The following is a 16,992-nucleotide window of genomic DNA, read 5'->3' as shown; positions in this document are numbered from 1 at the left end:
TTCCTATATCCATGACTGAATTTGAAAGGAACCAGATAAGCTCTCTGAAGTTTTAACCCAACTACTTTCTCAACAATCTTCCTAAAAAAGGAAAGTAAGAGATAGTCCAAGAGTTATCCACAACAACTTGAGGAAAGGCTTCTTTGCAGGGAGGGGGGAGGAGGAGTAATATTATACCACTGCCTCTTTCAAGTCAAATGACAAGGCTGCATTTGCTACCCCTTGAACCCAACTTGTCACCTTGCAAGAGAGATTCAGTCCATAGGTGATGAAGGTAATATTACAGAAAACTGTTCTTTATTCTGAGACCCAGGTCCCACAATGAGACTGTGGTAGAAGATGTGGAAAATTAAATATAGTACCTCAATGAACAACAGTGAAAACAAATATTGAGAGCCAGGTAAATATTCAAAATAGGGGACAATCAGTAAAAATTGTAATATGGGGTGCCTTTGAGTCAGTGTTGACTCCTGGTGACTGTTAGATTAGTGTGTTTTCTTGGCAAAGTTTTTCAGAAGTAGTTTGCCATTGTCTGTTTCCTAGGGCTGAAGGTGTGCGACTAATTTAAGGTCACCCAGTTCTGGGTGCCTAAAATGGGACTAGAACACACAATCTCCTCAACTCTAGCTTGATGCCTTAACCCCTGGACCAATTGGCTATCTAAAGCTATAATAAATTTCTGAAACCACCACCATGAAAATAAAGTAAATCAATGGTTTACTGGAGGAAACGTCTTATCTAGATCCGTTCCAGTCGGGTTTCAGGCCCGGGCACAGCATGGAAACAGCATTGGTCGCGTTAGTCGATGATCTCTGGAGGGCTTGGGACAGGGGTTACTCCTCTGTTCTGGCCCTGTTAGACCTCTCAGCGGCTTTTGATACCATCGACGATGGTATCATGCTGCACCGGTTGGAGGAGTTGGGGATGGGGGGCACCGCACTATGGTGGTTCTCTTCCTTTCTCTCAGACCGGTCGCAGTTCGTGTTGGCAGGGGGGCAGAGATCGACCTCAAGGCCTCTTATATGCGGAGTGCCTCAGGGGTCGGTCCTCTCGCCCCTTCTGTTCAACATTTATGTGAAGCCGCTGGGTGAGATCATCTGTGGCTTTGGGGTGAAGTACCATCAGTACACTGACGACACCCAGCTGTACATCTCCACCCCAGGCCACCCCAACGATGCCCTTGAAGTGATGTCCCGATGCCTGGAAGCTGTGCGGATCTGGATGGGGAGAAACAGGCTCAAGCTCAACCTTTCCAAGACTGAGTGGCTGTAGTTCCCGGCATCCTGATATAGTCAGTTGACTCCATCACTGACTATTGGGGGTGAGTCTTTGGCCCCTTTAGAGAGGGCTCGCAATCTGGGAGTCTTCCTGGATACGCAGCTGTCCTTGGAGGAACATCTGACGGCTGTTGCCAGGGGGACTTTTTGTCAGGTTCGCCTGATCCGCCAGTTGCAGCCCTTTCTTGATCGGGATGCCCTGTGCACTCATGCCCTCGTCACCTCTCGCCTGGACTACTGCAACGCTCTCTACATGGGGCTCCCCTTGAAGGGCACCCGGAGGCTCCAACTGGTCCAGAATGCGGCCGCGCGGGTAGTCACGGGAGCTACCTGGCGCTCCCATATAACACCTCTCCTGCGTGAGCTGCACTGGCTCCCAGTGGTCTTCCGGGTGCGCTTCAAGGTGTTGGTTATCACCTTTAAAGAGCTCCATGGCATAGGACCTAGTTATCTTCGAGACCGCCTGCTGCCACCAACGGCCTCCCATCGACCTGTGCGCTCCCATAGAGAGGGCCTCCTCGGGGTGCCATCAGCCAAACAATGCAGGCTGGTGACCCCCAGGGGGAGGGCCTTCTCTCTGGGGGCACCTACCCTCTGGAATCAGCTGCCCCCAGAGATAAGGAGAATCCAAGACCTCGGTGCCTTCTGCCGTGCCCTTAAAACTTTCTTTTTCCAGCAAGCCGGGCTGGCCTAATACTTTTTAAATGTTTTAATTGGTTTGTTACTGTTTTTAATTATGGGGCCAAATTTATATATATCTTTTAATGGTATTTTAATATTTGTACTCTATGTTTTTATGTGGCTGTACACCGCCCTGAGTCCTTAGGGAGAAGGGCGGTATACAAATTCAAAAATAAAATAAATAAATAAATAAAATAAAATTCGTTTAACAAATGATTAAAATTATGATAGCCATGGAAAAAGTGACCCCCATAATCACTTGATTGTAATTTGGATGTTTGGCAACTGTTTTACATTTATAACTGGTTGCAATGCCCTGCTGTTACACGATCACAATTTAACCATCAACCATTTTTGCTGATTTCTGGCAAAAAAAATTAATTGGGGAAGCTGGATTTACTTAACAATTGTGTGATATACTTAACGGCTGCAGTAAAAATTGTCATAAAATCAGGTCCAACTCAACTTAGATCTGCAACGACTTACAATGGAAATTCCAGTTCCAATTGTGATTGTAGGTTGAGGATTACCTGTTTTTGGAAATATAAAAATACATGCCTCAACTCTTGTGGTGGAACCATTGGCTGCGAGGGGGCGGGGGGTTAGAGGGAGTAAAGAGACATTCCAGCTTAAGAGTCTGTTTAGGGGAGGAATCATCTGAGTTCAAACTGTTAGTTCTATATCTGCTGTTTCCCAAGGCATGGTAGATAGTCATGTAATACAGATGATCAACATGGGTCTATCCACAAGGGGTTCTGATATGTGCACCTGACAATACTGTATGTTCAATTAATTTGAAATTTATAGAATAAAATCATAAAACGTATGAGTTGGGGAAAAAAACCTAATAGATAATGATATATCTTGGGATCAAGAGACAATCAGGAGTCCTGAAGGGAGCATTACTTGCTTTCTGGAATGTAGTTTACAATTTTTCTTCTGCTGGAATGGAGAGAAGGTAAGGAAAGGATTTGTAAAATTCAGATCAAGCAGCTCAATCACTGGAACAAGCCCTGACAGACCTCCAAGAGTTGGAGTTACCTTTTCATCCAGTGATATACAAAAAATGCCCACCTCCTTCGCTGGCCCTCAGCAGAAGCCATTTTTCTTCCTGTTTTATCTACTTCTTTGACAGAGACATAGAGCTCTTCTACATACAATTTAAAAGATATAACCAAAGATATAACCAAAAGTCAAAGAACAGTCAACAACCCAGAGCATACTGAACCAACAATCAATACCAAATAAACAGTATTAGAAAACCAATCAGAAAAGCAATATCACAATCGATGAATTACCAAGGAAGACAGACCATACCCCAACCAAAAAGCAAACTATTAACAGAAAAAAACAGCAAACTTCATTCTCCTGTAAATTGTTATTACCTCACCTATAAAACATCTGCAAAAAAAAAAAATCACTTCAGAGAATACCAAGAGCCTAACAATTTAATTCTGAGCAACATAGTGTATATTCTCTAGTATTTGAGGCAGAAACCATAATCTACTACCCATCAAATATTCTGAACTCCACTAAGTCCCAGTTAGCATATCTATAGTTAGGGATCACAAAAGCTACAGTGCAAATCTTAGGATGAAAGGTACCGTTACCCCGAAAATAAGACCTCCCTGGATAATAAACCCAATTGGGCTTTTGAGCACATGTGCTAAAATAAGCCCCCCCTAAAATAAGCTCCCCCCCAAAATAAGCCCTCCCTGAAAATATTTAAACACATGCGCAGCCGGTTCCTGCCATTTCCTCTGGTTAAAGTTAGGTAGACAGAGCTGGAAATCAGGTAAGATAGCAAGAGGAGCCCCGTCTTGCTCCACGCACCCCAAAATAATAAAACCTCTTGAAAATAAGGCCTAGCGCTTATTTTGGGGTTCAAAAAATATAAGACAGGGTCTCATTTTTGGGGAAACACGGTAGTTCAGATCAACTCTGAAAAAATTAACAGATATTTTATTAGTAATTTATTGCGTGTAATAACTAAACTCACTCAGAAGTACTAATTCTAGCTCTTACCTACTGAACTGATTGATGTAAGAGATACAGTTAGTCCTTGAGCACAATTGAACCCAAAATTTGTTGCTAAACAAGACAGTTAAGTTGATTCTGCCCATTTGCCATGGTTGTTATGTAAATCACTGCAGGTTAAGTTAGTAACATGGCTGTTAAACGAATCTGACTTCCTCATTGGCCCCAGGACATTGTAGCCATCATAAAGTTTATGTTGCCAAGCATCCGAATTTTGTTCATGTGACCATGGGAATGCTGCAATGGTCATAAGAGTGAAAAATGGTCATAAGACACTTTTTTCAGTGCTGTTGTTAACTTCAAATCGTCACTAAACAAATGGTTACAAGTCAAGGGCTATCTGTACCCTGTCACAGTCAAATAAACTTGAGGAGTCAAATTATCTTGACAGAATTGGCTGATAAAGAACAGGTCTAGGGTTTAAGGCACCAGGCTAGAGAACGGGAGACCATGAGTTCAAGAGCTGCCTTAGCCACGAAAGCCAGCTTGGTGGCTTGCATTAAAGATAACCCTCTGGGCACAAGGGCTGTAAGGAACTGTAGGTGTGTGGTTGACTATCAGATGCACCAAGTTGGATGCATGAGAAGCATGTCAACCACATGATAACATGCCTGCTTGGATGGTCACGGTGGCTTTACCTGTTGCAAGCAGAGAACTAATAGAATATGAGAACAGTCTCAGTCCTTGGATGAGGTGATGATACCAAGAAAAAGAATTTAGAGGTATTGGAGTACCTTTCAGGACAAGACAGATCTGTACAATATACAATGCCTAAAATAAGAGGAAACTAGAATGACGGCAAGTAATATTAAAAAATTTAGTAAACTACCTTTAATCTGATTCCTGAGAAAAGTCAACAAGATGAAAGTTGAGGGAAAAATAATTCCTAGAGGATGATTATATACATCTTAATAACCATTCCAAGGGGGGCAGCGGAGGTACAGGAAATAAATGTAGTTAATCAAGAAACCCATAAGGACACAAAGGTAAAAGTGCATGCCAAAGTAACTCTAGTTCAAATCCTTTTATGTAAATGCCAGACCTCTCCAAGACAAAACAGTAGAGTACCTGACTTCAGAAGGAAAAACAGAACATACAGACATTGAAGAAGTCTAATGGCGTGGTATATAACCAATGAAATTATTTCTGCAGATGATCTCTACAGAAATAATAAGGTCTACTGGAGAGAATTTGCTCTATATGTCAAAAAGGATGTGGTGCCATAAAGCACAATGTATACCTGGAACTGCAAAGAATTTCCTTTCTGCATAGTAAACACAGCCAGCTAACAGGAACATAGTGTATTAACAAAAGGTTAGGAAGAACAGACATATTTAAGCAATTGGAACCACATGAATGTTGAAATCAGGTGATAAATGTGGCAAAGTCTATTCCGAGCTGGATTAGTGATTTTCCAATTGCTGGATTGCACCTTCATAGGCATCATAGTCAGGGGTGGGTTCTACTTACCTTTACTACCGGTTCACAACGGGGCCGCACACACGTGCTTGCTTCGCTCACGCTTCTGCACATGTGCAGAAGCTTCCTGATGATGTCGGGGTCAGTGGGCGGAGCCTCTCGCCAGTTTTACTACCAGTTCGCCGGGGGCAACCCACCACTGATCATAGTCAATAATTACATAATTCAATTTTCTACCGCTGAATTAGACACAGGACTCCATGGTTAAATACCCCCACAAAACACACCATCTTGATGATAAAAAAATACTACCAGTGTAACACTCAAAGCTTTAGTGAGTAAATGATGACTTAAAACTTTTGAAATATTTTAATATTTTTAAATATATTGTGTACAGTCCCAATTACCATCAGTAAACTTACAACCACAATTAAGCCCAAAATTTATGTGGTTAAGTGAGACATTAGTTAAGTGAGTTTTGCCCCATTTTACAACATTTCTTGCCACAGTTGTTAAGCAAATCACTGCAATTGATAAATTAGTAAGATGGTTGTTAAGTGAATCTGGCTTCCCTGTTGACTTTGCTTGTCAGGAGGTTGCAAAAGGTGATCACATGACCCAAGGACACTGCAATGGTCAAAAGTATGAACCAGTTACCAAGCATCTGAATTTTGATCATGTGACCATGGGGACGCTGCAAAGGTCGTAACTGTGAAAAATGGACATAAATCACTTTTTCAGTGCTGTTGTAACGGTCAATAAATCCACTGTTGTAAGTCGAGGACTACTTGTATTGTTCTGGTCTCTGTAACTCAGAAAGGATATTGTAAAGTTAGCTCTAGGAAATGACAAGCAGAACAATGTGCTGAGCAGAGCAACCCGGTAATGACGTCAATATTTAAAAAATTAACTTTAGGGAGAAAAAGCAAAGGACAAAATCTCAGTTATAAATTTAAGCAAAATATGGAAAGCACATCCAAAACTCTCCAGACAGATTTCCTCACCCACACTAAACTAAAATGCAACTAGCTGTGTCAATCTAACTAAACAGTTGATTTATAGTTTGGAGCAATATATCTCACCCTCAACAACTTTAGTAGTGTTGAGTTTAATCCAAATTTTTGCTGAGGTGGAGAAACACTAGTTCAGAGTGTTGCATAAAGAGTTAATTGGATTAATTCAGTAAACCATGGTTCATTTAAACATGGAGTAGGTTATGCAAATACATCTTCCTTTCCATAGTATTAGAATCCAAGGATGCTGGCTATTTATTTATTTATTTTTATTTATTTTATTAGATTTTTATACCGCCCCCTCTCCCGAAGGACTCGGGGCGGTGAACAGCCAAAATTAAAAACATACAATATAAACAATTTAAAATACGTTTAAAACAGAATTAAATCTAAAATGGCTCCCCAATTTAAAACGCCTTACCCATACCCCTATAAATAAGACGAATTTAAAATTTAAAAATTTAAAATTTCCACATTTAAAAAGGGGGAAGATTTAGGCCAGGCCAGCTTGATAAAATAGAAAAGTCTTAAGCGCGCGGCGGAAGGTGCGCAGATCCGGGATCCTACGTATCTCCGGGGGGAGCTCGTTCCAAATCGTAGGTGCCCCCCTATGCTTCAACGGTGGAATGTTCAAGCCAATTTTTTTTCCAGAACACATAGTTAACGGTAGAAAATCACTGACTGAATCTGTAGCAACGACTACCAGGTTAGGCAGAGGTTGGTTAAAGGGAAAAGAACAGCCAAGTACAGGTAGTCCTCGATTTATAACAGTTCATTTAGTGACCGTTTAAAGTTACAACAGCACTGAAAAAATGTGACTTATGGCCGTTTTTTCAGTTACCACCTTTGCAGCATACCCACGATCATGTGATCGAAATTCAGATGCTGGGCAACTGGTTCATATTTACGACCTTTTCTAGTCCCAGGATCATGTGAGCGTCCCTTTTGCGACCTTCTGACAAGCCAAGTCAATGGGGAAGCCAGATTCGCTTAACTGGGTTACTAATTTATCTATCTTCGAGACCGCCTTCTACCACATAGCTCCCAGTGACCGGTAAGATCCCACAGAGTTGGTCTCCCCCGGTCCCGTCAGCTAAACAATGTTGGCTGGCGGACCTGTGGGGGAGGGCCTTCTCTGTGGCTGCCCTGGCTCTCTGGAACCAATTACCTCCTGAAGTCCGGACCGCCCCCACCCTATTGGCCTTCCGCAAAGCGGTGAAGACCTGGCTCTTCCGGCAGGCCTGGGGCCGTTGATCTCGTTATAATGATCTTGCGAGACCTGGCCATGAATTGGAGTGCATGTGTTTTACCATTTTTAAAGTTTTTAACGTTTTAATGTTTTTCTTTTTAACATTTTTTATGGGATTGTTCGCATTGTTTTGTTCTTTGTTGTAAGCCGCCCAGAGTCCCTTGGGAGTTGGGCGGCATAGAAATGCGACAAAATACATAAAATAAATAAATACTGCAGTGATTCACTTAATAACTGTGGCAAGAAAAGTCATAAAATGGGGCAAAACTCACTTAACAAATGCCTCACTTAGCAATGTAAATGTTGGGCTCAGTTGCGGTCGTAACTGGAGGACTACCTGTCCTCTTTCTTTCTTTCTTTCTTTCTTTCTTTCTTTCTTTCTTTCTTTCTTTCTTTCTTTCTTTCTTCTTTCTTTCTTTTTCTTTCTCTCTCTCTCTCTCTCTCTCCCCCTCCCTCCCTCCCTTCCTTCCTTCTTTCTTTCTCTTTCTTCCCTTCCTTCCTTCCTTTTTCATACCCCCAGGGCAGTTTGTCTCTGAAAACCGGCTCTTTGTCGCGTGTTTTATACCCTGCAGCTTCCCACTGGCAGCTAGTGCGGAACTGGTAATAAAAAGCAGGATGGGCCTTCGGTCTGGTCCTCCAAGCTAACAATTCTAACCCGGAGTTCAGATGGGCATAGCCTGATCCAACCTACTGTCCAGCTATCGACTGGGTTGGATTAGAAGCCCCATAATCCACGCCACGGCCGAGGAAGGCTGCAAAAGCGTGCAGCCTCGTGTTGCGGACCGAGAACAGTCTGGGCTGCAGATATTCGGGCGGTGGTCAGAAAGCAGCAAAGGGATACAAACCCCCACCCCACCCCAAGCATCTTCACGACCTCCCCCTGCTTGCCTCCACTCCCGGACCCGAGAGGCTGCGTGCTTTCCTCGGGGGAAATACTCACGCTCTGCTGGGGTTGCTGTTAAAGCGTCGGAGGGCAGCCGAGGGCAGCGGTGACGGGACGGGTCCCGGAAGGGCGCATCCCCCTCGCCAGAGCAAGAGACGCGAACGAAGCCACACGGCTGACCGGAGCAACCCCGCCATGGCTACTCACGCACGCTGGTGCAGCCAAAGAACCCAGCGGCCTAAGGGAGAGCACGTGACCGGTAGGAGGAGGTTACATTCCCCGAGAAAGACGAGAGGGGGTGTCCTGGGAGACACTTTGGCAATTATCCGCTATGCTCAAACCGAGGAATACATTACCGCAAACCCAGATGCTGGAGAAATGGTGTGATTTATCCCGAAGAGTTGGGATTACTTTAAAAACGTATTCGCGTTTCCTTTTCAACCCCAACAATTATAATAGATCCCCTTTTAAAAAAATGGAACAGTCCAATACGGATAGACGTAACTCAAGGGCAAGGACGAAGAGCGGTTTGGGCCATTCCGAATGGAACCCGAAGTTTCAGTCTGCGAATTATTTATTATTGTTCCTGGGAGAGTTACGTTTTCAAAAGGCACCTCAAGACTTGTCTTAAAAATAAAAACCACGCGGTCCAGAGACGGACCGATTCAAAGAGGTTTTGGAGATTGAGCTATGACTCCAGAGCCCTTTCACTCCGGGAAAGCTATTGGTCGGTCTTATCCTTACTTTCCCTTCTTGCCGGCGAAGACACGTGAAACTTCCCTGCTTGCGCATGCGCTGTAATCATGCCCGCTCTGATTTTATTTTATTTTTTTAAAACTTCCTAGAGCGCGGGAGGAAAGTAACCAGCGAGTTTCTTGGCGGTCGCTGGAAGGCTAGGCTCGCCTGTTTGGATTAAGGGATACAGCCGCGCTGCGGTTTAAATCCGAACCGCAGCGAACCTTCCCCAGAGAAGTGGGAGCTCAATCGGCAGTATAATAAATCTCGCTTTTTTTCTATCCCAATCAGGGGTTTCTTATTTCTATAAGGCAGAGGTCTTCGAACTTGGCAGCTTTAAGACTTGTGGACTTCAACTCCCAGAGTTCTCCAGCCAGCAGAGCTTCAACTCCAATTCTGGGAGTTGAAGTCCACAAGTCTTAAAGCTGCCGAGTTTGAAGACATCTGCTATAAGGTGACCTTAACAGCAATAAAAAAAGTTTTCAGGATTGAGTTTCCTCGGAGGCAGAAATGGTGTTGCTGATCTTTGGGCATATTTCATCTGGTAGAATAGAATTCTAAATTTTTATTATTTTAATTTTTTATTTTCAATTTACATAACAATAAAACATTTTTTACCAGTATTGTGTCATGTGTCTCTTACAGGTATTTACATTTATTCCTATACATTTTTGTGTGTGTTTTTTTAATTTGATTTATATGCCGCCCTTCTCCGGAGACTCAGGGCGGCTTACAGTGCGTTAAGCAATAGCCTTCATACTTTTGTATATTTTATACAAAGTCAGTTTATTGCCCCCACAAACTGGGTCCTTAATTTACCTACCTTAGAAAGGATGGAAGGCTGAGTCAACCTTGAGCCTGGTGAGATTCGAACTTACAGTAATTGCAGACAGCTGGTGTTAAATTACAGTGCCTTGTCCGCAGAGCTATCCAGGCTCTTTTTCTTTGTTTTCTCTGTTCTAACCAGTTATACCACTTATTCCACACCTCTGCTTCTTCCTTGCCTTTCATTTCTAACGTGAGCTTATACATCTCAGCACATTCTAGTATCTTGTATATAATCTCACTGGCTGGTATATTTTCTAGTTTCCAACATTGAGCATAGACAATTCTCGCTGCTGTTACTATGTGTAAAATAATGTATTGGAGTTGCTTCTTGATCTTTCGGTTAATCATTCCTAATAAAAATAGTTCAGCTTTAAATTCAATTTGTTCTTCTGTTATCTCAGCCATCTCCTTATCTGTTCCCAATATTTTTTTGCTTTGGGGCATTGCCACCACATGTGATAAAATGTTCCATCCTTGTGTTTGCACTCTCAGCACTCTGGTTTCATATTTGTATACATTTTAACCAATCTCGCCGGTGTTAAATACCACCTATAAACCATTTGGTACAGATTTTTTTTGTATGCAGTTGACTGTTAATTTATAATTTTTGCTCCATAATTTTTCCCATTCTATATTACGTCTATATTTTGTGCTCATGCTATTCTAGAATAGAATAGAATTCTTTATTGGCCAAGTGTGATTGGACACACAAGGAATTTGTCTTGGTGCATTTGCTCTCAGAGTACATAAAAGAAAAGATACATTCATCAAGAGTCATAAGGTACAACACTTAATGATAGTCATAGGGAACAAATAAGCAATCAAATCATATTAGGAAACAGTAAATATAAATTGTAAGGATACCAGCAACAAGAGTACAGTCATACAGTCATAAATGGAAGGAGATGGGTGATAGGAACGATGAGAAGATTAATAGTACTGCAGACTTAGTGAATAGTTTGACAGTATTGAGGGAATTATTTGTTTAGCAGAGTGATGGCATTCGGGAAAAAACTGTTCTTGTGTCTAGTTGTTCTGGTGTGCAGTGCTCTATAGCATCGTTTTGAGGGTAGGAGTTGAAACAGTTTATGTCCAGGATGCGAGGGGTCTGTAAATACTTTCACAGCTCTCTTTTTGACTCGTGCAGTATACAGGTCCTCAATGGAAGGCAGAATGGTAGTGTTATATTTGACTGTTTGGTGTACCGTTAAGAACCAGTAGACTGAGTTCTAGTTCAACCTTAAGGCACAAAAGCCAAATGGGATGACTTGACCGGTCACACTCAGCTGATCTCACCTCACAGGGTTGTTGTGAAAAAAATAGGAAGAGGAAGGAGTATTATGTAGCAATAGCACTTAGATTTACAACCTGCCTCATAGTGCTTTCACAGCACTCTCTGGGCTGTTTATAATGTTAGCATATAGCCCCTCAAAATCTAGTTTCTCATTTTACTGACTTTGGAAGGAAGGAACGCTGAGTGAACCTCGAGCCCCATCAGGATTGAACTCCAGACTGTGAGCAAAGTTAGCCTGCAATACAGGTAGTCCTCGACTTGTGACAGTTCATTTAGTGACCGTTTGAAGTTACAACGGCACTGAAAAAAGTGACTTATGACCATTTTTCACATTTATGACCATTGCAAAATCCCTCTGGTCATATGATTGGATGCTTGAGAACTGGTTCATATTTATGATGGTTGCAATGTCCCAGGGGTCATGTGATCACCTTTTGTGACCACTTAACAATGATGTAACTAATTTAACAGCTGCAGTGATTCACTTAACAAATGTGGCAAGAAAAGTTGTAAAATGGGGTAAAACTCACTTAACAAATTTCTCACTTAGCAACATAAATATTGTGCTCAATTGCGGTGGTAATTCAGGGACTACCTGTACTGCATTCTAATCACTGCGACATTAGGGCTCAAGTATGGTCTCAAACTTAAGTTATTTATTAAAATTTATGTGTGTATGTTTCATATTTCTTAACTGTCCATCTCCCTCGGAGATTAAAATAATAAAGGTGGCGTAAAAATCAAATAAATTTAACAAAATATTTTTTTCCCCATTTGTTAAAAACTTCTCCCCCTCTAAAACTAAGGTGGCAAACACACTTAATATTCCTGCCTCCAGATGAAATTGATACTGATTCTGAAAATCATTTAGAAAATGGGTGTCAAACTCACCGAATTACATTGATGTCAGGTGATGTATCGTGACTTTTTTGCCTTCGCGGAGCTGGGATGGGTGTGGCCTATGATGCATCTGGCCCGTGGGGCACCAGTTTGACAGCCCTCATGTAGAAGAACTTGATGGGGACGCTGAATCAGAACAAAAAGTTCATGAAACAAGTTCATGAGGAGCCTTGGTAGTACAGTGGTCTAAACCACCCTGTTATTAAGACCAGCTGCCTGCAATTACTGCAGGTTCGAATCTCGCCAGGCTCAAGGTTGACTCAGCCTTCCATCCTTTCTAAGGTAGGTAAATTGAGGACCCAGTTGTGGGGGCAATAAGCTGACTTTGTATAAATATACAAAAGGGTGAAGGCTATTGCTTAGCACATTGTAAGCTGCCCTGAGTCTCCGGAGAAGGGCGGCATATAAATTAAAGCAAAAAAAAAAAAAAAAAATGAAACTGAGGAAGAGGATGAAATAATAGCAAATGCTAATTATTTTCTAGGAAAGGCAAAATTATGAACTAATAAAGTAATCCATCTTTTAAAAAAAACAGCACACAACCTTTTAAGATATTTTCCAATGGTTACATAAGTGATTCACGTTTGGCAAAAACAGCTGTGTATTGCTGGAAATGTTTATGTCCTGACAAATTAATCTTGATTCTGAAGAAAAAGCCTTCATAATTACATTTTACAATAAAACAAAAGGAGGAGTGGACACTAGAAATAAAATGTGCACCATGTATCTTCAATATTTTGGGGACAGTAAAAATTTTTAGTTTTATGCAAATATAATTTTTTCATATAAAGAGGCAAATTAATGTCAAGTAAAGCTTTATCATTATAAATATATATACTATTCTTTATAATTATCTTTCTCACACAGCACAAAAAGCTGATTTGAAATCTGCTGTAACAGTAACATAGACTATAAATCATGTTGGCTACTGACTAGGAACTCAGTGCAATCTGAAGAGTATCAGGCTGGGAAAAGCTGAACATATACTGTATCTACTGAATCCAAGTCTGGTTGTCAAATAAAGATATTATTAATACTACTTCATAGGATCTATTTCAGTCTTTGATGCAATTAAAAAGATAATGGAATTGCATACATTCAAATGTAATTTCAAAGTAACTTAATATTAATACTAGAAACACTGATAAAATCTTTCTTACATATTATAAGCAAGCCATTCCAGACTGTTTCATGAAGATTAATACTTAAATCTCTAGAGCAGGTTCTCATCATCATTTGAGATTAGGGAGAGATATTGATCATTATTGATTTTGTCCATGCAAACTGTCCCATCATCCTTGTGCTTTGGGTTTATAATGGAACGTGAAACAATTTGCACCTTATCTTGCAAAATATCAGAACAGAAGAAATTGATACTGTATCAGGTTTACTTTGGAAGACAAAATAGAACCTTCCTTCTTTTTAGCTTTTCTGATTAGTTTACATTACATTATATTTAGTTCTTATTTCTTTTTCTTCACTGTTACCTTACTCACTTCATATGTGGCATTGTCTCTGTTCTGGACGCCATCACAGTTATCATTTGGTACCTAAGACTCAGTGGTGGGATCCTACCGGTTTAACAACTGGTTCGCTGAGCGCGTGTGTGCGCTGTTTGCAGAAAATTGAACTTTTGCATTGCTGAAAACAAGGAAAACAGCCGAGGAGCGGCAATCCACTCTGCCACCCTGATCAGCTGGGCTTCGGAAGCAGAAATATAGGTGAGTATAACGTAGGGGCGGGCGGGTGGGTCCACTTCAAAGAAAGAGAGAACCGGTTCACTCATGGCTGAAAGTCGGAGCTAATGGTTTGCCCAAACGGGTCTGAACAGGTAGAATCCCACCACTGCTGAGACCTGTATTGGGATTCTGGCTCCTGCCTTCCTTTCTTTTTTATCTCTATCTGTAATAGAGTTGACATTGAAAGGTTAGAGTTCAGGATGTTTGCAACCATACTATGGCACATTGTATTGTTTGACTGCTACTTTATGTGATATTAAGCCTATTTAGAACTTTGTTGTGGGCAGTATTTTACGGTAGCTACAAATTAGTGCTACAATACTCCAGATGACCACTAGGTGGAAGCAAAGACTTAGACTTTTTTTGTATTTCTTTGTTAACCTCTAATGTTTAGTTTTGTTTTGTTTTCAATCTTTTCAAAAAAGATTTGATAGCCCTAAACTATACTACACTAATGGGCAGAATTTCTGAGAACCCTGTGTCATCTAGGTCCATTTCTTTGTTAAAATAAAATCCCATCTTTTAATTTTATCCTCTGCAATTATATCTTATTTGAAGCTATTGGCTTCGGCTAAGAGAAAAATCGGGATGACTACTAGAAGCACGGAGAAGGTTTAACAGCCTAACTGAAGGCTGAATAGACGCACAGTAGCTGAGTGGCTTAATGATGCTTGAGCTGGTTTAAACTCCGATGCTTCAAGCCCAAACACTGCATGGCACTTGGCTCAGCTTCTATCCACCTAAAGCATGTTCTATGCCAAATAGATACCGGTAGATAGCTACCACTTTGGTGGGAAGATGAGCTGGTGCTCTATGCAGGCAGTTAGATTCCTGATGGCTCTGAACCTTACCAGTTGCAGTTCCCATTTGCAAGGCAGCTCCAGAAAGGGAGGGGGCCTTGGGTGATGCTGCAGAAAGACCCACTCGCCTTTCTCTCCGGTGCAAAGCTAGCTCAGCTTCCTGTGGCGCACCTTGGTAAGTATGCAAGAATATCCTATAACAGGGCTGGTACAGTGTTGAAATCTAAAATTTGTTACTACCGGTTCTGTGGGCGTGGCTTGGTGGGGGGGGGTAATGTGACTGGGTGGGCGTGGCCAACTTTTTTTTTTACTTTTAAAACCATTTTTTACATGTAAAACCATGTAAAAAATGCTTTCAAAAGGCTCTGACGATCCCAGCTGAGTTGCCTGATCATCAGAGGGTTTTTAAAAAACCCTCTGCCGATCAAGCAACTCAGCTGGGATCGTCAGAGCTTGGATTGTCAGAGCTTGGCTCGTCAGAGGCATTTAAAAGAAAAAAAGCCTCTGATGATCGCGCGGCTCAGCTGGGCATGGGGGGTGGGGGCAGAGATTTTTGCTACCGGTTCTCCGAACTGCCCACTGCCATCGCTACCTACTCGCCCGAGCCGGTCTGAACCGGGAGCATTTCACCCCTGGGCTGGTACCTTGGCAAGCCAAACTATGACTCTGCAATAGCATTGTGGTCTCCTGGCTACTGTAACAACGCCATACGACCATCATCATCATCATCATCATCATCATCATCATCATCATTCACCACCAATAGTTCTTAAATCAAAATACATTTTACCTGATTGCCTTATCACAATACATCACAATGGCAGGACAAAAACCATTGAGAGATAACCTTAATTAGCTTGGGTGAGAGCATTCTCTGACTTGTTCAATAGGATTTGTGCGTGGGACAAGGAAAAGGTATGCCATGCATATCATGACAACATTATGACATCTATGGCATTTGCATGACAACATCATAGTTACATGTGGCATTTTCTGTAGCTTGTAATAGATGTCTTTGTAGAAAAGTATTTTACACATTGGCTGGTCTCATGTATTGTGTAAAACTACAGCGTTATGAATTGATTTCAACTTAGTGTTTCACATGAATCCAGGCATTGTGGTTTATAAATCGTAATGTATTGCTTTAGGTGAAGTGTGAATCTAGCCTATATTCAACAAACCGTTGTTAAATAAACTGGAACATAGTGCAATGTGTGAACAATGTATTGTGCTGAGAATTTATGTTCTGACATGTTATGCTAAAATAACTAAGAAAGTTTGGGAACGTAGCAGTGACACGACCTTTTCTCATCCCCTCCCCATCTGCCATTAAGCAATATTTTGCCACTGAATAGTGTAGCATCTTTCCAAAGAGAAACCGGGGGCAAAAATGTGGAATGTTCTAAATGGGTGGCCTGCTGCCATTGCTGACACAAGCAACTTAGTTTGTAGCACTTGAAATGTCTAATAAGTTCACTTCCTTAAAAAAGGAAATATCGAAGCTATCCTCACATTTCTCCTCACATTGAGGACAGAAGAGCTGAGTGTTTTTCTATATAAAAACACTCATTCAGTACAACTCTGCATTTTCTCTATGTCCTTCCATTTATGAAGAGATATAATTCATTATTAATCACACATCTTTTCCTCTCCCCCCCACCCACCTGTCTTTCTTTTAGATCCAAATTATCATTCTTTAGTGCCAATCTCTAGGATGAGTAAATCAGCAAGCAATTGGTCTGAGCTGAATTCTTCTGTGATTCCTGCTGGCACTGTAAAGTTTCCTTTAATTCTCAGGGGGCTCAGAAAGCACTGAGATGGCAGAGATTGTTGTGGCAGAAGCAAATGGAAAATGTCCTGAGATTGAAACACAGACAGATTAACATTACCCTTGTGGATGCTAATGACTTGCACTTTAAAATGCCAGAAGCTCATCCTGTCAGCTAAAACAAAGAAAAAACACATTTTTGAGTTTCCAAAGAACTTAGATCTTTCCAAACTGTCAGGGTGAATTCAGCCATAATGCATTTTTATAGTAGAACAGGGCAGCTCATGCATGCCACTGGGGGAATCATTGCCCAGAATTGCTGTAGGCAGTGTAGGCAGTATAGTTAAATAAAACAGCAGCTGAAAATCA

General features: G+C 41.4%; 1 protein-coding gene across 1 annotated transcript in view; it reads right to left on the bottom strand.

Moving 5' to 3' along the window:
• The window catches only part of LRPPRC (leucine rich pentatricopeptide repeat containing), a 96,886-nt gene extending 88,130 nt beyond the window's left edge, over positions 1–8,756 (bottom strand). The window contains exon 1 of the mRNA XM_070932364.1: positions 8,617–8,756. Within this exon, the coding sequence (XP_070788465.1) occupies positions 8,617–8,756 (140 nt within the window). The remainder of the gene's footprint in view (positions 1–8,616) is intronic.
• Between the last annotated feature and the right edge of the window lie 8,236 nt (positions 8,757–16,992).

Source organism: Pituophis catenifer, unplaced genomic scaffold (assembly GCF_029215685.1).
Source record: "Pituophis catenifer annectens isolate HBS135680 unplaced genomic scaffold, rPitCat1.0.hap2 SCAF_1, whole genome shotgun sequence".
NCBI classification, from domain to species: Eukaryota; Metazoa; Chordata; class Lepidosauria; order Squamata; family Colubridae; genus Pituophis; species Pituophis catenifer.
The sequence above is the reverse complement of the archived record's forward strand: the minus strand, read 5'-3'. Positions and strand labels throughout refer to the sequence as shown.